Genomic DNA, 26,697 nt, shown 5'->3' on the forward strand with positions numbered 1-26,697 from the left:
CCCTGGCGTTTCCCGGGAATTTGCAGGGTGGTCTGCAGCGGCAGGCCTCTGTACCCCACCGCTGGTGGTAGAAACACCATTGTTCGTTGGGCTCCTCACTCCCATCGCTGGGTTTTGTAGGCTCTGCTGCCGGGCCTGGTCTGGTCTGTCATTGGGCACGCGGCTTGGTGATCTGTGCGATGGGCGCCCCTCTCTCTTTCCTGGCGTTCCACAGCACATCTGCTCGGGCCGCCACCTCCCGGGGGTTGCTGAAATCTGCGTCGGACAGCAGCAGGCATATGTCCTCGGGCAGTTGCTCTAGGAATGCCTGCTCAAACATGAGGCAGGGTTTGTGTCCTTCAGCCAGGGCCAGCATCTCGTTCATTAATGCTGACGGCGGCCTGTCTCCCAAACCATCCAGGTGCATTAAGCAACGTGCTCGTTCGCGCCGTGAGAGTCCGAAAGTCCTTATGAGCAGGGCTTTGAATGCTGTGTATTTGCCGTCCTCCGGGGGCGACTGTATAAACTCCTCAACTTGTGCAGCTGTCTCCTGGTCGAGTGAGCTCAGCACGTAGTAGTAGCGAGTGGACTCCCAGGTTATCTGCCGAATGTGGAATTGTGCTTCTGCTTATTCGAACCATAGGCGAGGTCGCAGCGTCCAGAAGCTTGGCAGTTTTAACGAAACTACATGAACAGATGCAGTGTCGGTCATCTCTGGTCCAAATATCGTTTGGGTTGTCAGGGTCACCAATTGTAGCGGTGTGCTACACACAGCACTAGAATAGTCACACGGAGTCGGTGAGTTAGAGGTGCGGAAAAAAAGGTTTATTCAAACCTCGCGGCCTCCTTTAAAGCCTTCCCGTTCCCGCCCTCCCTGGGCGGGATTGCTGTGGGGAATGCATATTCGCAGACCCTTCCCGCGTGCGGGTTTTTCCCCTGCTGGTGAAGATGGCCTGGCGCCCTTTTTGGGGCCGGCCCTCTGCCTGCGTGCGCTGTTGTGAGCCGGTTCGAGTGCGCTGGAAAGTGGGTCACCACAGCCTGTCAGTTTCCTCTAAAGGATGTAATTTTGAACTGACTAAATGAACTGGTGCCTTTGCGATCTCCTGGAGGATCCGGCGATCTAGATTCTCGAGAGCGCCAGTACAGCCATCGCCGGGGACAAGCTCTGCGTCGAGGCCTGATAGCAGAAGACAAACCTATGCTTGGCTCCATTACTCCATGCTGATTAAAGCCTCAAGCAAGATTAAAATCATTGCGGCCGAGAGCAGAAGACGAACAGGTGCTCAGTGCTGTCTGCTTGGATTGTAGACCCTGCCCAGTGGTGTAGTGAGAAGAAAGCATACCTTGGATGGTGAGACGGTGAGGGGGTGTGGGTTCCCAGACCTGGAGGGAGAATCCAGACTTGAGTGCCTTTGGAAAGAGTAATAGCTCTAGATTAATTTAAGGTATACTGCAATCACTCTTCCCATCTACACATATAATTTCTACAGCTGTACCATAGAGAGCATTCCAAATGGTTGCATCACCATCTGGCCACTGCACAGGATTGGAAAAAGCTGCAAAGGGTTGTAAACTCAGCCTCCTCACCATCGAGGACATCGTCAAAGGTGATGCCTCAAAAAGGTGGCATCCATCATCACGGACCCCCATCACCCAGAACATGCCCTCTTCTCATTGCTACCATCAGGGAGGAGGTACAGGAGCCCGAAGACACACACTCAACGATTCAGGAACAGCTTCTTCCCCTCTGCCATCGGGGGGAGGTACAGGAGCCTGAAGACACACACTGAACGATTCAGGAACAGCTTCTTCCCCTCTGCCATCAGGGAGGAGGTACAGGAGCCTGAAGACACACACTCAACGATTCAGGAACAGCTTCTTCCCCTCTGCCATCAGGGAGGAGGTACAGGAGCCTGAAGACACACACTCAGCGATTCAGGAACAGCTCCTTCCCCTCCAACATTATTGTCCTCTATTTTGCACGACTTATTTATTTTGAATGTTAAATGTGAAGTGTTGAGGGGAAATGCACTCACTGGAGAGCAGAAGAATATGGGGGGGGGGTCTCATTAAAACCTATTGAATATTGAAAGGCCGAGATAGGATGAATATGGAGAGGATGTTTCCTATAGTGGACGAATCTAGGATTAGAGGGCACAACCTCAGAGAAGAAGAACGTCCATTTACATTGGAGACGAGGAGGAATTTCTTTAGTCACAGGGTGGTAAATCTGTGGAATTCGTTGTCACAGGCAGCTGTGGAGGCCAAATTATTGGGTGTATTTAAGATGGAGGTTGATAGATTCTTGTTAAGTCAGGGCATGAAAGATTACAGGGAGAAGGCAGGAGGATGTAGTTGAGAGGGAAATGGATCAGCCATGATGAAACGGTGGAGCAGACTTGATGGGCTGAATTGTCTAAGGCTGCTCCTATGTTTTATGATCTTATGAGGAGAAACTTCTTCATTCAGAGGGTGGTGAGGGTGTGGATTGAGCACCAGTGCAGGTGATGCATGTGAGCCTGATTTCAATTTCTAAGAGAAGTTTGGACAGGTACATGAATGGGAGGAGTATGGGGGGCTATGGTCCGGTGCAGATCGATGGGAGTAGGCAGTTTAAATGGTCCGGCATAGACTAAATGGGCCGAAGGGCCTGTTTCTGTGCTGTGCTTTTCTATGACTCTATGTCTATTTCTTATTGTAATTTATAATTTTTTATGTAATGCACTGTACTGCTGCCGCAAAATTTCATGATGTATGCTCGTGATTCTGATAACACTGGGCAATGCTTTTCTTCGAAAGTGTTGCTTCTTGGGGATTTTCTGTTTGTTTATGATAGACCACAAAGCTGAACACAAATATAATTTCAGACTACTTGTATCACGTAGGAATTTGGAGAAATAAGAAATTAACTTTTATTGAATACAATGCATAGCGGTGCTGGCCCTTTGAAATAATTCAACCAAGCTAAAAATGTTTTGTTGATGATTTTCATTTGTCCTCAGTGTCTGAGGCTTCTCCCTTAAGTGTCCAATGATAATCAGCTAGGACTGATGGATTCAAGTTGCCCTGACCGTAATGTCCTGGTGAAACCTTTCACCGTGCTCGTCACTGATTTGCAGAGAAGAAGTCTAAATGGGAATGCAGGAAATGAATCTTTAGTGACATGTTGCACTTCACGGTTTTGTATGCTTGAAGCATGTTGTCAGCCAACTGCACGTAGTCTGCTGGTCTGTAGTTGCCAAGAAAATTTTCAACAACATCCTTGAATGCCTTCGATGTGATTTTCTCTGGTCCCACTAGAAGTTCTTTGAATTGCCTGGCATTGATGACCTGTTTGATTTATCGACCAACAAAAATGCCTTCCTTAATCTTGGCATCAGTTAGTCTGGGAAACATCTGCCTCTAATATTGAAATTTTTGTGCCTGGTGACAGCAGATTCCATCCTTGCAGTAATTCTGTTTTTGCCTTTGACAAACCCAAGTCTCTGACCAGGTCACTTATTCGTAACTCAGATTGAGTTGTCAGGTGAGGCTCACTCAACATAAAGGGTTCAAATCTGTATCGGTGTCTGTCATCTTCCATTCCTGGCTTGTGCATCATGGCATCTTCACCTGCCTCCTCTAGACCTCATGTCCTGTTTTTCTAAAACCTGTCCTGCCACACAGCTGCCTTGCCTAAGCATGCCCGGGCATGCCTGGACAAGACAGAAAACTTTTCAGCTTACATTGTCGGCAACATTTTAAATGACTTGAATTAGGAATTAAAATATCAAATAAAGGTGACTTTTTAAAAAAATTGTGCGTGATAGGGAAATTTCATAGTGATCTTATAAGATGGCTTGGAAGAGGCCTTTGAAAGGAAGCTCTCCAAGTGCGCAGGACTGGTCAGCAACTGTCAGCAGGCTGGATGGAGAGCGAGGTGTCTCTCAGTGGAGGTTGGTTGTAGGGGATTCGTAGCCCACTCTTTAGTTAGAGCCTTCAGCATTTTGGGCATCGAGGGAGAGTGGAAGAGGAGAGCCGTCCGCAGTACCACCGATGCGGCAGAGAGGGCCTCAAGATGGCTGTGGCTCAAAAGAGGGGAGCCATGGAGTCATAAGTAGCTAACCATCTGGACACAAGCTGGGGTCTGATCAGCCCCGGCTGGGTCACCTGGAGGAGGTTGTATGATGTTGAAAGACCCGAAACACCCGATGATTCCAGGAACATCACTGAAGATGTGTCCCGAAGCATCAATAGATGTATGTACACAGCAGGATGATCAGCCCAAAATCCATAAGGTACACCCAAAAGTATTCAGGAAACAAAATCTTTGTCTTCCAGTGTAATTACTATTTATATGTTGAAACTGGAAGCTCGATTTAGGAATTAGTTTTTGCAGCTTTGGTCTGATTTATTGCCAATGAAGTTACATTTTCAGTCCATTCAATAGGATTGGAGTTGTAAAAGGTTCAGTTAAAATGAACCAACACTGACAATATATTTTTGGAAGTTGGGCCCATCTCATTTTCTCAGGAGGACACATAACTTTAAGCAATGTCTGTTACCTTAGCTCGGTAGGAGGTGAAAGAATCAGAATCAGATTTGGTATCATTGACGTATGTCATGAAATTTGTGTTTTGCAGTAGCGGTACTGTGCAAAGGGGTGTATAGGGTGTCCAGGGAGGGGTAGCACCTCTGGTGAAGGGGCTTGTCGTGTCCATTCTGGGGCAGCTCACTCACCTTTGGTCCCCACCGGACACTCTGCTCTCACCTGTGGCTCCAAGGAGCTGTTTGCACGCGACAGGGGCCTCACCCCGGTACACTGCTTCGACAGGTGGGCTGAACCAGGTGAGGAGAGGAGAGTGGAGCACAGAAGCAAGGGAAGGAGGAGGGGCACCGGGGCAGGTGAGAAGCTGCAAGAGGTCAGAGTGGAGAATAGAGGAAGAGGGGAGGCAGAGGATTTTTTTTCTAACCAGGAGAAATTGATATTCATGCCATCAGGTTGGAGGCTACCCAGACAGAATATAAGGTGTTGTTCCTCCAACCTGTATGCTTCAATGTACATGTAACAAATAAAGCTAATCTCATGTAACCAAATCAGAGTTTATAGCTTTCAAGATTTCTGTTTCCTCACTGACCTCATTCTCAATAAGCTCGTCCAACCCTCTGAGATCTTTGGGATCCTTCATTTCCCATCATCAGCATACACTCAATTACCAGCCATCATGCGGAACAGCACCCTTGGGTGCCTGGACCCTAGACTCTGGAATTTCCTCTTGAGATACCTTGACCTCCCCTCCTGTAAAACCTATCTGCCGATTAAAGATTAGCTTGAGATAGAAGAAGAGTCTGCATAGGCTGGCACAGTTTTCCCAGGAACAGTGGAGGCTGAGGGGTGACGTTGGAGGTGTACGAATAAGGTGAGTGTCCTCTTCTTGGGGAGAGCAGTCTAAAACTACAGGGAACGGGTTCAGGGTGAAAGGGAAAAGATATGAAGGGGCTATGAGTGGCAGGTTTTCACCCTGAGGGTGCTGTGATTACTCGAGTCGAATATAAGGTTCTCCTCGCAGGAGCTCTCAGCTTTTTTCATGCCAGGAACCCCTACCACTAACCGAGGCATCTGTGACTCCCAGGCTGGGAATCCCTGACCAAAGGGATCGTCTATTGGTGAGTCCTCAGGTGGCTGTAGAGGCTGATCTGGGATCCACCTATCTGAGATGTTGGGGTGGATTTCCTTCATGGAGAATGCCTGTGCCTGACTGTTTAACATGGGGAGACTGATACACAGGCAGCCACACACGGTGGTTGACAGATCAGGGACAGGGTCCGGTGGCATGGAGTGCAAGGCGACTACGGACCCTTCACTCCTGCAGCTTTCCTCTGACTTCACTGTCGTTATGGTGGGTCGTCATCCTCCACCAGCTCCACTGTTGCATCGCTCTTTGCCTGGAACCTCCCCCTTGACCTTACCGCCGCGGGTGACCTTACCAGGAGCTAAGCTCCAGACAGCATCACCCTCGGGATCTCGGGAACTCACAAGCCTCTCCACCATGACAAGGTGACGATCCTCGGTGGGTAAAGGGAACGTGCTGCTGGAGGGGGGTGTTAGTGGCAGGGACAATTACAATGCTTAAAATACAATTGGACAGGTACTCGGATAGGAAGAGTTTAGAGTGACATGGGCCAAATTCAGGCAAACAGAACTAGCTCAGGTTGGCACCTTGGTCGGCATGGACAAGCTGGTATTAATATTGTCACATGTACTGATATGAATGGCCAAGCTCTTTTCTTGTGTCTTATGGTTTTGTGTGCCATCCAGGCAGATCACACCCTACATAACTACATCAAGATAGTAAAAAACACAGAGGAACTCGGTAAATAAGGCAGTATTTGGAGAGGGAAACGGACAGTTGACGTTTTCATTTGAGATCCTTCTTCTGGACAGCATCAGATGACGTGTTTCCACCTGAAATGTAGACTGTCGGCTTCCTTCCACAGATGCTGCCTGAATTCCTCCAACTTTCTCGGTGTTGCTTTAAATCTGAGATCTTCAGCTTCTTGTGCCTGTGGAACAGGTAGAGGGGCAGAGGGGCCGAGCGGCCGAGCGGCCTGATCCATGTGATGCTGCACTCTCACCAGAGAGGGCGCTCCGCGCCGCCGGCGTCAGGAACCTCCTGTTTCCCGTCAGGCAGCTCGGCGGGGAAGATGGCTGCGTCCATGGGTCGGTTGCTGCTGGCGGTGGAGACACCGCTGGGGCGAGGAGTGAGAGGCAGCTGCCAGGTCTGGGGGTGGGACGGGAAACGGGTTTCCGGGAGCTGAGAAGAATATGAGCTAAGGGTCGGAGGAATCTGTGGGGCGCGGTTGGGACCGGGGTCTAGGTCTGGAATGAGGGACCGGAGGTGGGGAAACAATGGCTCGGAGAGGGTGACCTTCAGGTCCGGGTTTGGGGGGAACGAATGGGGGACCGGACAAATGTGCGCGAGGAGCTGGCAGGTAGTGGGGAAGGGGACGCGGGAGTCGGTCGGGGTGGTATTAGGAGGGGACGGTCTGTGGGGAGAAGGGAACTAGTGGATATGATCTACAAGTTCTGAAAGAGTGGGACCAGGGAGTGGGGTGGGGTACCAGGGAACTAGCAGTTCTGGGAAAGGGGGAATGATACAGGACATGGGTTCTCAACCTAGAGTCCACGGACCACTTTTTAATGATCTATGGCGTTAAACAATGTTGGGGAAACAAGAGGGGAGGGTCTAAAACAGAAAACCTGTGTGTGTGGGGTTGGAAGTTAGCAAGTCGGAGTGAGTCTGCAGGTATCAAAAGGGTGGAACTCGGAGAGGTTGCCGGTTCCAGGAGGATGCGTGTATGAGTGGGGGCGAGTGGCAGGACTATGTGAGTGAGGGATGATGTATGACCCAGGGTGAGTACGGGATGTGGGCAGTGAACAGACGTACCTTGTGGTTTGGGAAAGGCAGTGGGGATCGCCGCGTAGAGAATAGTGGTAGGCTGATCAACTTATACACCATCTCTGTCCAACCTCTGACAGAGGCTGTACACACTGCACACTCAGATACTTGCACAGTTTCTGTCCTTGTCCTAGAGATATGACTTTATAAAGACTGATAGATGATTCCTGCCGCCCCATCCCCATTCACAGCATTCCATTTTGAATGCATAGAGGCATTGAGTGATTTGCATTTTTATACCAATTATTTGGGTAGAGACTTAACTAGGCTCTTTCAAATATGGGTCTAGAAGGAATGGACTTGATCAAGTTCAGGTTTATCGTCATTCAACCGTACACATGTATAGAACAAAACATAACATTTCTCCAGACCAAACATATAAAGTGATATTACTGCAAATAAATTAACAAATAATAAAGTGCATTTACGACACAAGTTAAAAAGTAAACAGTATAACGGGACTGCTGATGAGACCTGGGTGGTGGCAGGGAATTCAGTTGTCTTCCAGACTGGGGCAAGAAGCTGTCTTCCATCCTAACAACGGTACGGTAACTTCCGCCTGCTGGTAGGGGCGCAAAGAGATTGTTGAATAGATGGGAGGGATTCTCGGAAATGCTAAGAAACTCAGGAACTGAGAAATTAGTAGGGTATCTGAGCAGCACACACGAAATGCTGGAGGAACTCGGCAAGTCAGGCAGTATCTATGAAGGGGAATAAACAGTTGATATTTTGGGCTGAGGCCCTTCATCAAGACCAATAATAGGTTTATTTTAGATGCTGCCTGGCAAGCTGGGTTCCTCCAGCATTTTCATGGATTTCCAGTAAGTGCAGAATCTCTTGTGTTAATGTTTCATATATGTCCACAGAGAAGAATTAATGTGAGCTTTAATGCAGGAAACACCTTTGTTTACCTGACAGGTTGTCCAGGGTTTGCAAACGCTGCTGAGTCCTGTTAAGCTGTGTGCTTCTGCCACTCTGATTTTGGTGCGAACAAAGAAGAGGCATTATGTTCCGCCCCGTAAACAGGACGACTCGGTCGATCCCGAGAAACGAGCGCGAGCTGCAGGCTTGGTGGTTCGGCAGCAGTACATGGAGAGACCCATCAACATATCCTGTACAGGTATGGATGGTCAGTCGCTGCCAACACAGGCATCAGGCTTGCAATGCATGAGGTATTGAAGAATGCTGAATGGCAAGCTAAGTTATAAACACGAGGCATTCTGCAGATGCTGGAAATCCAAAGCAACACACACAATGCTGGAGGAACTCAGCAGGTCAGACAGCATTTATTGGAATGAATAAACAGTTGATGTTTCGGGCCGAGAAACGTCTTCAGGACTGGAAAGGAAGGGGGAAAGATGACAGAATAAAAAGGTGGGGGGAGGGGGCAGGAGGATAGGTAGAAGGTGATAGGTGAAGCCAGGTGGGTGGGAAAGGTAAAGGGCTGGAGAGGAAGGAATCTGATAGGAGATGAGAGTGGACCATAAGAGAAAGGGAAGAAGGAGGGACACTGGGAGGTGATAGACTGGTGAGAAGAGCTAAGAGCCCAGAGTGGGCAATAGAAGAAGAGAGGGGAGGGAAATTTTTTTAACTGGAAGGAGAAATTGATATTCATGCCATCAGGTTGGAGGCTACCCAGATGGAATATAAGGTTTTGCTCCTCCACCCTAGCTTGTTAACTTATCTAAAAATTCACAGAATGTTGCAATGATAGCCTGATTTTTGTTCTGTATCTCAGTGCCACAGTAGCACAGTGGTCAGTATAATGCTTTTCAGTGCCAGCTGTTAGATGGGGGTTCAATTTCCACTGCTCTCTGCAAGGAGTTTGTATGTTCTCTCCGTGACAGCGTGGATTTCTGCTGGGTGTTTGTGGTTGTGGGCATGCTATGCTGGCGCTGGAAGCGTGGCAACACTTACGAGCTGCCCTGCCCCCAGCACAACCCTTGCACTGTGGTGGTCATTGATGCAAACCACACATTTCACTGTACAGCCCTGTGCAAAAGTCTTCAGTGTGTGTATATATATATATATATATATATATATATATAGCTAAAGTTCCTAAGCCCTTTGTACAGCACTGTATTTGACATCGTGGAGAGGAGAGAAGTTTGTGAATCTGGTGGGAGCAAAGGATGTTGGGAATGGCGAGGGTGGAGCGCCGTGGGAGGGGTGTGGGACAGGTGGCAGAGAAGGAGAGCCAGGGGTGAGGGGGGTGCAGACACACCCAGCCCTGAGACACCAGGCAAGGTCATTTGATTCCAAACATTTGGTTTATTGATCATTACAGAATGTCTCTCTGGTGCTTCCTGCTCCCTCCCCTCTCCCTTCCCCTTTTCCCAACCATGATTCCCCTCTCCCTGCCCCCTTCCCACTCTCAGTCCACAATACAGACCCGTATCAGAATCAGGTTTATCATTACTCACACATCATGAAATTAGTTTTTGTTTGTTTTGCGGCAGCAGTACAGTGCAATACATAAAATTACTATAGTACTGTGCAAAAAGGACTCTAGCTATACAGTAAACGTGCCTCAGACTTTTACACTTTGGCTGGTGGTGTGGTGGCATCTGCACTGGACTTCAAGGCAAATGGTCCCGGGTTCGAATCCGGCTGGCTGCTTGCACAGTTTCCATCTGTGCTGGGTTGAGTGTTGAGTCTTTAGCAGGCAGAAATGCTGAAGAAACAGGAAAAAGTTCTGCCTGATGCGCCACAAGACGCGAAAAGGAGCAACACACAAAGACTTTTGCACAGTACTGTGTTTCACTATGTTTCAATGTACATGTGACAAGAAAGCTAATCTTTAAACGTGTCCAAGTAAATTCCTTGCCATTTTGCTCCCTTTTCCTGCTCCTCTCACTCCATTACACCCCAACCCCAATGCATTCCTTTTGCGCATCAACATCCCACACTATGGCTGATTTTTATTGCGGTCCCATGACTTGAAATGAGAGCTCATACCCACAGCTACAGAAACACAGGTTAACGTTCCAGTACAGGGTTCGGCACCTAGGGAGCTGTTGTCATTCCGATAAGGTAATTTAGGATAACAGATGGTGGGGTGGAGATACTGCATGTTTTTGCCAAAGGAGGAGGTGTGTAGCCTGCAGGTCACCCTTGGGCAAGGTGTAGCACCTGCTTCGCCCCCCGATCAGGGTCACGTGAAGCCGTGGGATCAGGTGGTGGATGGTCGTACGAGTAGCTGGTGCAGATCACAAGGCCTGGTTATGTGACCACTGACACCAGGCAGACAATCTCTGAAGGGTATTGATAATGGCTGGGGTCATGATCGCCCATGTCATACAACACAGCATATAACAATGATGATGAATTTAGGATAAATGTAAGAAACTCTGCAGCACTGTTTCAAAGCGGGGGGAGTCCAGGACCAGACGGCACAGCCTCAGAATAAAAGAGCGTCCCTTTAGAACAAAAATGAGAAATTGATTTAGCCAGTAGATGGTGAATCTGTAGAATTTGTTTCCACAGATGGCTGTGGAGGCCAAGTCATTGGGTATGTTTGAAGTGGAGTTTGATAGATCTTTGGAGACTGGGGTTGAGAGGAATAATAAATCTGCCACGATGGCGTGGTGGAGCAAGTCTCGACTTCTTTATGGCCGCTATCTTTACTGAAAGTTTTTGTTGATTCTTTTTCCCTGCTTGCATTCTGGTCCATCACAGCAAACTCAATGGGCGGAATGGCCTAATTCTGTCCCTCTCTCTCATGGGCTGATTACACGGAACATTGAACATCTCAGCATAGCCCCACCTCCCAGCTCACTTCATCTCTCCCTCCCCTGCCCACCCATCTAGCCTCTCACCCATCACCCGCCACCTTCTACACCTCCCCTCCCCCCACCTTCGTAATCTGGCTTCTGCCCCTTCCTTTCTAGTCCCGATGAAGGGTCTAAGTACAAGCTGGCAGGTGATAGGTGAAACCAGGTCTTTCTCCATTCTCCATTCTATCTCACCTGTTACCCCTCCTCTTCTCACTGCCCATCACCTCCCTCCTCCATCCTTTAGTTCCATGGTCCCCTGTTCTCTCAGATTCCTCCTCCTTCAGTTCTTTATCTCTTCTACCTATCCTATGACCCCTCCCCTCAACCATCTGCTCTTATCTATCATCTGGCACCTCGTCCCCCACCGTCTTATTCTGGCTTCTTCCTCCTTCCTTTCCAGTCCTGTTAAAAGGGTCTCAGCCTGAAACGTTGACTGTTCCTCTCCATGTTTCCTGACTTGCTGAGTTCCTTCAGCATTTTGTGCGTGTTGCTACAGTAAGGCCCTTCGGCCCACAATGTTGTACTGACCCAGCTCAATTTCACCCTTCCCTCCCTCATGTCCCTTGGTTTATTCTTTCTAGTACTCTGGCCAATATTTGTCCATCAACCAGCATCACGAACAAGAAAAAGAAACAATTTGTTTGGTCATTGTTATAGTGGGAGTTTGTTGTGCACAAATTGACAGCAGCTTTCTTACTCTACAACAGACAGTGCATTTTGAAAAGTACTCTGTTGACTTTGAGGTGGTGTTTCTCTCAGCGTGGCAGTGCGCTGAGACACAGCGGCTTCTCCAGTCTTGCGTCCTTCTACAGGTGCGCAGTAAAGGATATCCAAACAAGCTGTATCACTGCTTGGTACAGAAACTGGACTCAGGTAGACAGGAAGGCACTGCAATAGGTAATCAAACTGCCCGTGGCATCACTGGCACCAGCCTACCTGCCATCAAGGACATCGATGCAGAAAGGTGCCAGTAAAAGGGTCAGTAACATCATGAAAAATCCCACCCACCCTCTTCATGGACTGTTTGTCCCACTCCCATTGTGGAGGAGGCTACGTAGCATCCACACCAGGACCACCAGACTCAAAACCAGTGAATTTCCCAAGCAGTGAGGCTGATCAACACCTCTACAACCCCCCTAACCACTTCTTTATCATTTCCTGTCAGAGTCACCTTGTGTACAGACACTCCTGTGCCTAGCGTCAGTTTATGGACATACAATCAATCTATGTGTATAATCAAAGCAAATCAAGTTTAATTATCATTCAAACCATATGTGGATACAGTCGAACACTGTAGATACAGTATATAAACTACCATATGTATTTATATTTATTGTGTTTTAAAATTATTATTGTGTTCTTTTATCTTACTGTGTTTTTTTTACGCTGCATCGAATCCAGAGTTACAATTATTTCATTCACCTTTACATTTGTGTACTGGAAATGACAAATAATATTGAATCTTAAATGCAAGTCTCCTCCCCTTTATGGCCAATATCTTTATTGAACATTTCTGTTGATTCTGGTTCCCTGTTTCAAAGATCAAAGTACAAAGAAAATTTATTATCAAGTATCTATATGTCACCATATACAGCCCTGAGGTACATTTTCTTGCAGGTATTCACAGTAAATACAAATAAATACAATAAAATCAAACTGCACACAAGAACAAGCAAACAACCAATGTGCAAAAGATGACAAACTATACAAGTACAGAAAGAGAAACAAATAATTCATAAATATCTATTAAATTATTATCGAGTCCTTGAATGTGAGTTTGTAGCTTGTGGAATTAGTTCGGTGTTGAGGTGAGTGAAGTTATCCATGCTGGTTCAGGAGCCTGAAGGTTGAGGGGTAATAACTGTTCCTGAACCTGGTGGTGTGGGACCTGAGGCTCCTGTATCTCCTTCCTGATGGCAGCAGTGAGAAGAGAACATGTCCTGGGTGGTAGGCGTCCTTGATCATGGATGCTGCTGTCTTGTGCCTGTGCTTCATGGACATGCACTTTCTGGACCATCACTGCTCATTACATAGAACGTAGAACATAGAATAGTACAGCACAGTACAGGCCCTTCAGCCCACAATGTTGTGCTGACCCTCAAACCCTGCCTCCCATATAAGCCCCCAACTTAAATTCCTCCATATACCTGTCCAGTAGTCTCTTAAACTTCACTGGTGTGTCTGCCTCCACCACTGACTCAGGCAGTGCATTCCATGCACCAACCACACTCTGAGTAAAAAAACCTTCCTCTAATATCCCCCTTGAACTTCCCACCTTAAAGCCATGTCCTCTTGCATTGAGCAGTGGTGCCCTGGGGAAGAGGCGCTGGCTATCCACTCTATCTATTCCTGTTATTATCTTGTACACCTCTATCATGTCTCCTCTCATCCTCCTCCTCTCCAAAGAGTAAAGCCCTAGCTCCCTTAATCTCTGATCATAATGCATACTCTCTAAACCAGGCAGCATCCTGGTAAATCTCCTCTGTACCCTTTCCAGTGCTTCCACATCCTTCCTATAGTGAGGTGACCAGAACTGGACACAGTACTCCAAGTGTGGCCTAACCAGAGTTTTATAGAGCTGCATCATTACATCGCGACTCTTAAACTCTATCCTTTGACTTATGAAAGTTAACACACCATAAGCTTTCTTAACTACACTATCCACCTGTGAGGCAACTTTCAGGGATCTGTGGACATGTACCCCCAGATCCCTCTGCTCCTCCACACTACCAAGTATCCTGCCATTTACTTTGTACTCTGCCTTGGAGTTTGTCCTTCCAAAGTGTACCACCTCACACTTCTTCGGGTTGAACTGCCACTTCTCAGCCCACTTCTGCATCCTATCAATGTCTCTCTGCAATCTTTGACAATCCTCTACACTATCTACAATGCCACCAACCTTTGTGTCGTCTGCAAACTTGCCAATCCACCCTTCTATCCCCACATCCAGGTCGTTAATAAAAATCACGAAAAGTAGAGGTCCCAGAACAGATCCTTGTGGGACACCACTAGTCACAATCCTCCAATCTGAATGTACTCCCTCCACCACCACCCTTTGCCTTCTGCAGGCAAGCCAATTCTGAATCCACCTGGCCAAACTTCCCTGGATCCCATGCCTTCTGACTTTCTGAATAAGCCTCCCGTGTGGAACCTTGTCAAATACCTTACTAAAATCCATATAGATCACATCCACTGCACTACCCTCATCTATATGCCTGGTCACCTCCTCAAAGAACTCTATCAGGCTTGTTAGACACGATCTGCCCTTTACAAAGCCATGCTGACTGTCCCTGATCAGACCATGATTCTCTAAATGCCCATAAATCCTATCTCTAAGAATCTTTTCCAACAGTTTTCCCACCACAGATGTAAGGCTCACTGGTCTATAATTACCCGGACTATCCCTACTACCTTTTTTGAACAAGGGGACAACATTCGCCTCCCTCCAATCCTCCGGTACCATTCCCGTGGACAACGAGGACATAAAGATCCTAGCCAGGGGCTCAGCAATCTCTTCCCTCACCTCGTGGAGCAGCCTGGGCAATATTCCGTCAGGCCCCGGGGACTTATCCGTCCTAATGTATTTTCACAATTCCAACACCTCCTCTCCCTTAATATCAACATGCTCCAGAACATCAACCTCACTCATATTGTCCTCACCGTCATCAAGTTCCCTCTCATTGGTGAATACAGAAGAGAAGTATTCATTGAGGACCTCGCTCACTTCCACAGCCTCCAGGCACATCTTCCCACCTTTATCTCTAATCGGTCCTACCTTCACTCCTGTCATCCTTTTTTTCTTCACATAACTGAAGAATGCCTTGGGGTTTTCCTTTACCATACTCGCCAAGGCCTTCTCATGCCCCCTTCTTGCTCTTCTCAGCCCCTTCTTAAGCTCCTTTCTTGCTTCCCTATATTCCTCAATAGACCCATCTGATCCTTGCTTCCTAAACCTCATGTATGCTGCCTTCTTCCACCTGACTAGATTTTCCACCTCACTTGTCACCCATGGTTACTTCACCCTACCATTCTTTATCTTCCTCACTGGGACAAATTTATCCCTAACATCCTGCAAGAGATCTCTAAACATCGACCACATGTCCATAGTACATTTCCCTGCAAAAACGTCATCCCAATTCACACCCACAAGTTCTAGCCTTATAGCCTCATAATTTGCCCTTCCCCAATTAAAAATTTTCTTGTCCTCTTTGATTCTATCCTTTTCCATGATAATTATAAAGGCCAGGGAGCGGTGGTCACTGTCCCCCAGATGCTCACCCTCTGAGAGATCTGTGACCTGACCCGGTTCATTACCTAGTACTAGATCTAGTATGGCATTCCCCCTAGTCGGCCTGTCCACATACTGTGACAGGAATCCGTCCTGGACACACTTAACAAACTCTGCCCCATCTAAACCCTTGGTACTAATCAAGTGCCAATCAATATTAGGGAGGTTAAGGTCACCCATGATAACAACCCTGTTATTTTTGCACCTTTCCAAAATCTGCCTCCCAATCTGCTCCTCTGTATCTCTGCTGCTACCAGGGGGCCTATAGAATACCCCCAATAGAGTAACTGCTCCCTTCCTGTTCCTGACTTCCACCCATATTGACTCAAAAGAGGATCCCGCTGCATTACCCACCCTTTCTGTAGCTGTAATAGTATCCCTGACCAGTAATGCCACCCCTCTTCCCCTTTTTCCACCCTCTCTACCCCTTTTAAAGCACTGAAATCCAGGAATATTGAGAATCCATTCCTGCCCTGCTGCCAGCCAAGTCTCTGTAATGGCCACTACATCATAATTCCATGTATGTAAAGAACTCTCCTCCCTCCCTTCTTCCGGCCAATTAAAAAGGAGAGATGGGTGCTAGATGACACATTTGACTCTCTTCTCACTGCTACCACCAGGAAGAAGTTACAGGAGCCTTAGGTCCCACACCACTAGGAACAGTTATTATCCTTCAAACATCAGACTCATAAACCAAGGTGGATAACTTCACTCATCTCAACACTGAGTTGATTCCAAAAACTATGGACTCACTTTCAAAGAGTCTGCAATTCACATTCTCAGTGTTATCTGTCTATCTATCTATTTACAGACATCCCACCCTGCAAAAACTCATTTCAGGGAGGTAGCAGCATCAATTTGTGGGAGACTTCCAGGAGAGGTGGGATGTCTGCAATAGAGTAGCTCCTTAGCAGCCAGCCAGCTAGTTCAAATAACGTTCGCTATGCTAATAAATAAATGACACCTGTTAAACTCACCTCAACATGTCTTTTACAGTCTTAACCCACCATGGGCAATAGAAAAGTCACTGTTGCAAACAGTACAGCGAGCAACACTGTCATCATTTTGACCCCTATTAGGCAGGGGTACACTTTAGGGTAGTCTGGGGTGACGTACATTTTATATATTTTTTTTGGAACACTGCCATGGCGCGCTCTCGCTGGCGCACTCTCAAGCGCTCTCGCTTGCTCTCGCTCTCTCTCGCGGTCGCTCTCTCTCTTGCTTTTCTCTCGCTCGCTCTCAAAAAAATTGATTTCCGTGATATTGTATATAATTTGCGGGCATCTGGGAGCCAGTATTCATATACGGGAGACTCCCGGAAGTTCCGGGAGAGGTGGGATGTCTGTATTTATTATTTGTGTAATTTGGCATATTGGTTGTTTGTTGGTCTTTGTAGTTTCTCATAAGTTCTACTGTATTTCTTTATTTTCCTGTAAATGCTCAGGGCAGTATATAGTGACATATAGGTAGTTCGATAAAAATTGTACTTTAACTTTTGACTGCTGTTAAAACAGTTTTATTTTCAAGATTGCCCACATTTTTATTGCTAAAAGCTGTTCAGAGAAAATTACTGTATTTTGTTTGTGTTTTCAACGGTTTTCTGTTTCAGTGTCCCAGAGGTTAATGTTCACTTTTTTGTAGATTTGGGGAAAGTTTGGGCAGGTTGGAAATCTCCCCTTGGCAACGAGGCCCGCAGTGAGTCCGTGCTGACGGACGCAAGTCAAAATCTGCTGTGGGACCCTTGCTCCATCTAGTGGCTAGTGCCAGAAGCACACATGTCCCATATTTGGTTGAGGTGAAGATCAGACTGCTGCAGTAGCCAGTGGTCAAAGGACACAACTTTCAGCCAAGTGTTGATTTGTTCAACCACAAAGGAGGACATTCAGTTTATATTGAGAGGCGTGAACATCACCAAATAGCCTGTACTGGTCTAGCCATGGCCAAGGAAACTCAGGAGGTTAAAGAACTTTGGCATGTCCCTGTTAACCTTGACCAGATTTTGATCAATGCCCCAGAGAGCGCATCCTATCCGATGGATCATGGCATGGTATGGCAACTGCTCTGCCCATGACTGCAGAGAATATTTGTGTCCTTGATGCTATATGCCTGCGATGCTGCTGCAAGTAAGTTTTTCATTGCAGCTTGGACTGTGTTGGTTGTTACACTAACGATACATTTTACTGTATGTTTCAGTGTTTTGATATACGGTTGCAAGAAAAAGTTTGTGAACCCTTTGCAATTACCTGGTTTGCATTAATTACTCATAAAATGAGTTCTGATCTTCCTCCAAGTCACAACAATAGACAAACACAATCTGCCTAAACCAGTAACACACAAACAATTGTACTTTTCTTGTCTTTATTGAGCACGTTGTTTAATCACTCACAGTCCAGGCTGGAAAAGTATGTGAACCATTGTATTTAATAACTGGTAAAACCTCCGTTAGCAGCAATAACTTCTACCAAATGTTTCCTGTAGCTGCTGATCAGACCTGCACAACGACAAGGAGGAATTTTAGACCATTTCTCCATTCAAAACTGTTTCAGTTCATCACTATCTCTGGAATACCTTGCATGAACATTCCCCTTCAGGCCATGCCACAGCATCTCAATTGGGTTAAGGTCTGGACTCTGACTTGGCCATTCCAAAACACAAATTTTCTTCTTTTTAAACCGTTCTGTTGTTGATTTACTGTTGTGTCTTGTTGCAACATCCAACTTCTGTTAAGCTTCTGGTAAGAGACTGCTACCCTGACATTCTCCTGCAAAATGTCTTGATTCAATTTTGAATTCATTGTTCACTCAACGATTGCAAGCTGTCCAGGCCCTGAGGCAGCAAAGCAGCCCCAAACCATGATGCTGCTTCCACCATACTTCAGAGTTGGTTTTGGTGTTGGTGTGTGGTGTCCCTTTTCCTCCAAACATAGCGGTGTGCATTTCTGCCAAAAAGTTCAACTTTTGTCCATCTGTCCACAGAACATTGTCCCAGAAGCATTGTGGAACATCCAGGTGGTCTTTTACAAGCTTAAGACGTGCAGCAATGTGTTTTTTTTGGAGAGCAGTGGGTTTCCTCCGTGGTGTCCTTCCATGAACACCATTCTTGTTCAGTGTTTTTCTTATAATGGACACACAAAGAAATACTTTAGCAAGTTCTAGAGATTCCTGCAGGTCTCTTGCTGTTACCCTTGGGTTCTTTTTCACCTCTTTCAGCATCGCATGTTGTGCTCTTGGTGTGATCTTCGCAGGACGCCCACCCTAGGGAGAGCAGCAACAGTACTGAATTCCCTCCATTTATGGACAAATTCTCTTTCTGTAAACTGATGAACACTCATGTCTTTAGAAATATTTTTGTAGCCTTTTCCAGTTTCATGCTTTTCTACAATTCTCCTTCTAAGGTCCTTTGAAAGTTGTTTTGATCGAGGCATGGTGCACATAAACAGATCTTTCTTGAGTTGTGCAGGCTCTGTCAGTAACCTGACTTTGTCTTTTTATAGGGTGGGGCACCTCTACAACCCACACCTCCAATCTCATCTCATTGATTAGAACACCTGACCTCAAATAGCTTCTAGTTCACATACTTTTTTGGACCCAGACTGTGATTGTTTAAATGGTGTACTCAATATTGATGAGAAGAAGTACAATTGTTTGTGTGGTATTAGGCAGATTGTGTTTGTCTATTATTGTGACTTAGATGAAGATCAGACATTTGATGAGTAATTAATGCAGAAAACCAGGCAATTGCAAAGGGTTCACAAGCTTTGTCTTGCAACTGTGCATGTGAGGGGTTGCCTACTGCAGCCACCAGTGAGTGAAGGAAACACTGGAGCTAGCTGTGTACTGCTGGAGTCCATGCTGGGTTGGGGGCTCCTGTCAGTGCTGCCCTCCAGTGCTCGCTCAATGGAAGGCAAACTGGATGGTGTTCTCTGTGGCTGCACTTGTGTGAGATGAGGCACTGCTGTGGGCTTGTTCTTGCAGAAACGTGGGGACAGGACAACATCCATGCACCATCAAACTACAGGCCATGACACTTAGGGACTTGAGCTATAACTGTATCTTTTTCTAGTATCATAATTATATGTGCTGTGTGTGACTGTTGGTACTGCATTTTGCACTGTGGCCCCAGGTGAGTGCGATTTCATTTGGCTGTATTCATGTGTATGGTTGAATGACAATTAAACTTCAGAATCAGGTTTCATATACAGCTTGTGTTGTGAAAGTTGTTGTTATGCAGTAGCAGAACATTGCAATATATAATTAAAACTGTAAATTACAGAATTACAGTAAGGAGTGTGTGTGTGTGTGTGTGTGTGTATACATAAACGAAGTTTAATTAAATAAGCAGTGCAAAAAGAAAAAAAAGGTTGTGAGGTAGTGTCCATGAGTTCGATGTCCATTCAGAAATCTGATGGCAGAGGGGAAGAAGCTGTTCCTGAATTGCTGAGTGTATGTCTTCAGGCTCCTGTACCTCCTCCCTGATGGCAGAGGGGAAGAAGCTGTTCCTGAATCGCTGAGTGTGTGTCTTCAGGCTCCTGTACCTCCTCCCTGATGGTAACAGTGACAGGGTATGTCCTGTTGGGGGGGGGGGAGGTGCTGAAGCTTAACTGACACAAAGCTGAAGGTAAGCTATCTTTAAAAGCTAATCTTTACTGTGCTATTTGTCTGTGATGCTGCTGCAAGAATGTTTCCAGGTGTGCATACGTGTACTTGTGTTTATGACGATGAACTTGGCTTTGACTTTCTGGACTGGTTTGGATCAGCTGCAGAAGCTAGAAGGAAATATTTTGCCCTCTTGGTACTTATTTTTCTGCTTTATTTTTTCCCAGGAATTCTTAATGGCTGCAGGAAGCCAAAAGAATTCCTGGGAAATTCAGGACACATTTTAGGGAGATGGGTTGGGTGGTAGAAATCGATGTTCACTCTTCCGTCAGAGGGAGGGCTTGTCTTGTGTCTGCTAACCATGTTCCTCCCTCCCTCTTTCCCTGCAGCCGGGATATTTGATCCGTATGTTCCACCGGAGGGCGATGCCCGCATGTCCACGCTCACAAAAGCAGGGCTGAAGCAGCGCATGGAGCAAGTCAAGCAAACTGCCGCCTCGCAGCTTGCGTAAGTTGCTCACCCCTTCGCCATCATGACTGATTGGATGACTTTTCCTTGCTCTGAGAGTCTGCTTTCTTGTGTTTGATTCCTGCTTATTATAGAGGTTGAGACTGTCTGAGTAACTGAAGGAGTGAAGGATGGGGACCTGACTTCCATTTATGAACTTGGTTCAGTTCCTCTTCATCACCAGAATGTACTGAACGGCCAGAATACCTTTGTCCCAGTTCAGCCTCTACAGCCACCTGAGGACCCACCAATAGACAAACCCTGAAGAGAACTTCAGATTCCTACTCAAATAACTGCTGGGAATCCTGATCATGTGCAAAGGGACTTGAGAGTCCTTGTGCAGGATTCCCGAAAGGTTAACTTGCAGGTTCAGTTGGTGCATTCACTGTTAGCATTCGTTTCCAGAGAACTAGAATATAAAAGCAAGGATGCCCTGTTTCACAAGTCAGACTACATTTGGAGAACTGTGAACAGTTTTGGGCCCCTTATCGAAGAATAAGGGAGGGTCTAGAGGAGGTTTCTGAGAATGATCCCAGGAATGAAAGGGTTAACATATTGGGAGCATTTGATGTACTCACTGGGGTTTTGAAGAATGAGGGGGGATTTTATTGAAACCTATTGAATACTGAAAGGGCTAGATAGAGTGGATATGGAGAGTATGTTTCTTATAGTGGGGGAGTCTAGGACCAGAGGACACAGATAGAGTAGATGTAGAGAGGACGTTTCCTATGCTGGGGGAGTCTAGGACCAGAGGACACAGATAGAGTGGATGTGGAGAGGATGTTTCCTATAGTGGGAGAGTCTAGGACCAGAGGACACAGATAGAGTGGATGTGGAGAAGATGTTTCCTATAATGGGGGAGTCTAGGACCAGAGGACACAGATAGAGTGGATGTGGAGAGGATGTTTCCTATAGTGGGGGAGTCTAGGACCACAGGGCACAGATAGAGTGGATGTGGAGAGGATGTTTCCTATAGTGGGAGAGTCTAGGACCAGAGGGCACAGATAGAGTGGATGTAGAGAGGATGTTTCCTATAGTGGGGGAGTCTAGGACCAGAGGACACAGATAGAGTGGATGTGGAGAGGATGTTTCCTATAGTGGGGGAGTCTAGGACCAGAGGACACAGATAGAGTGGATGTGGAGAGGATGTTTCCTATAGTGGGGGAGTCTAGGACCAGAGGGCACAGATAGAGTTGATGTGGAGAGGATGTTTCCTATAGTGGAGAAATCTAGGACCAGAGGACACAGATAGAGTGGATGTGGAGAGGATGTTTCCTATGCTGGGGGAGTCTAGGACCAGAGGACACAGATAGAGTGGATGTGGAGAGGATGTTTCCTATGCTGGGGGAGTCTGGGACCAGAGGACACAGATAGAGTGGATGTGGAGAGGATGTTTCCTATAGTGGAGGAGTCTAGGACCAGAGGACGCAGATAGAGTGGATGTGGAGAGGATGTTTCCTATGCTGGGGGAGTCTGGGACCAGAGGACACAGATAGAGTGGATGTGGAGAGGATGTTTCCTATAGTGGGGGAGTCTAGGACCAGAGGGCACAGATAGAGTGGATGTGGAGAGGATGTTTCCTATAGTGGGAGAATCTGGGACCAGAGGGCACAGATAGAGTGGATGTGGAAAGGATGTTTCCTATAGTGGGGGAGTCTAGGACCAGAGGGAACAGCCTCAGAATACAATTACCTCTCTTTAGAACAGAGATGAGGTGGAATTTCGTTAGCCAGAAAGTGTGAATCTGTCAAATTCATTGCCACAGAAAGCTATAGAAGTCAAGGTGTTGAGTATATTTAAAGTGGAGGTTAATAGGCTCTTGATTAATCAGCGTGTCAAAGGTTACAGGGAGAAGACAGGAGAATGGGGTTGAGAGGGATAATAAATCAGCCATGATAGAATGGCAGAGCTGACCCAATGGGCCAAATGGCCTAATTCTGCTCCTCTGTCTTATGGTCTGATGAACGTGGGCTTCAATTTACATCTAGCTAAGCTTGGAAGTAACAGTAAGACTGTAGTGCCGAGAAGGGCTGCACTCCCAAGTTCATTCCTTGCACTTGAGATGTTAAATTGACTATTCTCGCTGGTTCATGGCACGTCAATGCCAAAAGTAACATTTCACAATGGAAATGTGAAATGGAAATTTGGAAACTTCAGATATCTTGGGTCATACAGTGGTTTATGGTGAGTCACAATGTCGGAGATACAAGAAACTGTAGATACTGGAAATCTGAAATAAAAATGGAAAATGCTGGAAACAGAGAACATGGAAAGAGAAACAGTGTTAACGTTTCAGTTTGACTGGAAGTCACAAACAGAAAACAAGTTGTTTCAAGTGGCAGGGATGATGGAGTGGATAGGACAAAGGTAATATCTCTTGAGATGTTTTAAATAGAGCTGAAAGAATGGAATGGGATCCTTAACGGGGCAGAGTAGGAGGGCGGGTGGCTGACGCAACTTTTGGAGTCAGTAAGCCTATAATGGATGTTTGACGCAATCCAATTGAATTGATTTTATTACTTACATCCTTCATCTATATGAGGAGTAAAAATCTTTACGTTACGTTTGTGCAATGTGCAATTTATAGTAATTTGTAATAAATGGTACGTACAACAGGACAGTCAATATAACATAGAAATACAATTGTATCAGCGTGAATTAAGCAGTCTGATGGCCTGGTGGAAGGAGCTGTCCTGGAGCCTGTTAGTCCTGGCTTTTATGCTGCAGTACTGTTTCCCGATGGTAGCAGCTGGAATTGTTTGTGGTTGGGGTGACTCGGGTCTCCAATGATCCTTTGGGCCTTTTTTTTTTTTTACACACCTGACCTTGTAAATGTCCTGAAGCATGGGAAGTTCACAACTACAGATGCGCTGGGCTGTCTGCACCACTCTCTGCAGGGTCCTGCGATTGAGGGAAGTACAGTTCCCATACCAGGCAGTGATGCAGCCAGTCAGAATGCTCTCAATTGTGCCCCTATAGAAAGCTCTTAGGATTTGGGGGCCCAGAACAAACTTCTTCAACCATCTGAGGTGAAAGAGGTGCTGTTGTGCTTTTTTCACCACGCAGCCGGTATGTACAGACCACGTGAGATCCTTGGTGATGTGTATGTGAGGAACTTAAAGCTGTTCACCCTCTCAACTCCAGATCCATTGACATCAATAGGGGTTAGCCTGTCTCCATTTCTCCTGCAGTCCACAACCAGCAGGTCTGGGTAAGCACACGGTGTCAAAGAGTTGGAGAGCAGCAGGGATCACAACGCAGGAGCAGTGAGAGAGGGTTTCACTGAACTCCCGTCGAAGGGAAGATTTAAACTTCTTCAGCGTAGTCATCCCTGGAAGAGACTTCACAGAGTAGTAATCAAATCACAAACAAGAGAAAATATGCAGATACTGGAAATCCGAGCAACAGACACAAAATGCTGGAGGAACTCAGCAGGCCAGGTAGTGTCTATGGAAAAAAGTACAGTGGATGTTTCGAACCAAAACCCTTCGGCAGGACTGGAGGAAAAAAAGCTGAGGAGTAGATTTGAAAGGTGGGGGACTTCCGGTAGAGCTCATGGAGTGAAGTCGTGCTCTTGACTCGCTCCATTACCTCTGAGTTTTTTTTCTTATGATCAGCTATATTTAACTAACCATTAAGGCATCGACTTTTACAATAATCTGAAACAAATTGGGCTTTTTGATATTCAGATGCTTTTAAGGTCTGCTATGTCCAAGAACGGAAAAAATGGGAAAGACGGCAAACCTCCGGTTGGACCGAAAGGTACCGATCTCCCTCTGACTGAACCACCATTGACTCTGAAAACTATATCGGATCTAATTCAAAGGGAAATTTCAACCTCTATAACGGAGCTGATTCATGCGGAAATTTCAATTAATTTCCAGAAAATTGCTGATTCAATCGATAAAATGCAAACATCTATCACGGAACATCAGTCGGCTATATCTAATCTTCAAAAATCCACGCAACAAAATGAACTCAAGATGGAGAAATTTGAAGAAACAATTACTTCAATGAAGAAAAAACTGGACTTTCTGACTTTTAAAAACTCTGACTTAGAATCCAGAATGTGACGGCAGAATATTCGAATTACTGGTGTTAGTGAAGCTGTTGAATCTGACAACCCTATAAAGTTTTTTTCTCAACTTTTAAAAGATGCATTTCCTACCGTATTTCCTGACCAACCACTGTTATTGGATCGGGCTCACAGAGTTCCATCATATTCGTCTAAGTCAGATAAACCTCGACATGTCATTTTACATTTTCATTACTTTCAAGACAAGGAGAAACTGTTTTGATTCGTTCGATCTAAAGGTTATATTGATTTTTTGGATCTTCAGTTCCGATTCGTGGAGGACTTCAGCAAACAGATTCGGGATCAACGGGTTCGTTACAGATCTGTGATGTCGGAACTCTACAAGATGGATTTAAAACCAGCGCTGCTCTACCCTGCGCGTTTAAGGATTCGTACGCCTGACGGAGCCCTTCGTTTTTTTGAATCTCCATCGGATGCCCAGAGTTATCTGGATCAATTTTCACCTTCAATATCTTAATCGTAATTTTTAATTATCTCTGTTTGATCGGAGGTTGTGAATCTGTCGGGTTTAATTTTTGGTTGCTTTATATGGGCAGAAAACTTTATTTTTGATTAATTAATATGGTTGCCAAACTTTCTTTCTATCTGCGTCATTCCTTTTTCCTTGGGGATTCTGGATGGTTATTCCCTTAGTATCATTTTGCGTATTTCCTTTGAGACCTTAAATTTCGTAGTCTTTAAATGTACTTTTTTCTGTAGGTTTTCCTAACTAGTTTATATTAATAATTTTGTTTCTTTTTTTTTGGTTATCATAGGGTCTGTGGTCTGTTACGGTTTTCTTTATATTTTCTGGCTTTTTCTCTGTTTTATATCGTGTTTGTCTTAACTGTTCTACTTTTTTTATTCTTTTACTGTTTTATAACTAGCTGATCTTTTTTATATTTACACTTTTTTTAGTGAGCGTCTATTGGAAGTCATGGGGGTAGTTTTAGTGCTTGCTTCTTTCTGGCAGGTCTGCTTTAGATTTAGCCTTGAGGTCATGGGGTGGGGGGTGGTGGGAGGGGCTTCACGTTTTAGTTTTTTTCTTCTTGGGCTATTTACATTACTGAAGCATTGGTTGCGTTCTCCTACCCGTTATCTCTGGTTTGTTCTGTTCCCTTTCCCGGTTCGTGGGTCGAACCTATCGTCAATCCTCTTTTTTGCGGGTTGACTTTAGGGTTTATGGAGTCTATTATTAATTTTGTCTCCTGGAATACTAATGGTCTTAATCATCCTATTAAAAGGAAAAAAGTTTTTAAAGTATTCTGGAGACTTTAAAGCACATGTTCTATTTTTACAAGAGGCCCATGTGCGGAGGGGGGACAGACTACGTTTTTTTAAGTTCTGGAAGGAACAACAGTTTCATTCGAATTCTAACGCTAAGGTTCGAGGTGTCTCTATTTTTATAGACTCCTCAGTTACTCTTATACAACATGATATTATTTCTGATCCGAATGGTAGACTTCTACTGGTTAGTGGTCTACTATTTAATAAAAAGGTAGTTTTGGTTAATGTTTATGCTCCCAATATGGACTATCCGGAATTTTATAAATCATTATTCAATCAGTTCCCGAATTTGAATGAGTTTTCATTGATCTGGGGCGGAGATCTTAATACTTGCTTATCTCCAGTTTTGGACCGTTCGGCTCCTCTACGGACCTTACCCAATAAATCTGCAACTTTGATTAACTCATTCCTCTCTGATTCTGGGTCGAAGGACATTTGGCGTTTTTTGCATCCTCAGGAAAAAGATTTTTCTTTTTTTTCACATGTTCACCATTCCTATTCAAGAATTGATTATTTTTTTATTGACTCTCAGCTTATCTCTTCAGTGATTAAATGTGATTATGACTCTATAACCATTTTGGATCATGCTCCACTTAAGCTTTCTATTAAAATTCAGGCCAATACACAAAATAATAGACAATGGTGTTTTAATTCGTTGCTGCTTCAGGACTCGGATTTTGTTAACTTTATGAATGAACAGATTGATTTCTTTTTTACAATCAACTACACAGAGGATATTTCTGTGAACATT

The 26,697-nt window shown here is 45.6% G+C and overlaps 1 protein-coding gene across 1 annotated transcript in view; it reads left to right on the plus strand.

Moving 5' to 3' along the window:
• The first annotated feature begins 6,646 nt into the window (after positions 1–6,646).
• The window catches only part of mrpl45 (mitochondrial ribosomal protein L45), a 54,943-nt gene continuing 34,892 nt past the window's right edge, over positions 6,647–26,697 (plus strand). Inside the window, exons 1-3 of the mRNA XM_072249270.1 lie at positions 6,647–6,738; positions 8,337–8,538; positions 20,467–20,584. Coding sequence (XP_072105371.1) covers positions 6,664–6,738; positions 8,337–8,538; positions 20,467–20,584 — 395 coding nt within the window. The 5' untranslated portion in view covers positions 6,647–6,663. The remainder of the gene's footprint in view (positions 6,739–8,336; positions 8,539–20,466; positions 20,585–26,697) is intronic.

The sequence above is a fragment of the Mobula birostris genome, chromosome X (genome assembly GCF_030028105.1).
Source record: "Mobula birostris isolate sMobBir1 chromosome X, sMobBir1.hap1, whole genome shotgun sequence".
NCBI lineage: Eukaryota > Metazoa > Chordata > Chondrichthyes > Myliobatiformes > Myliobatidae > Mobula > Mobula birostris.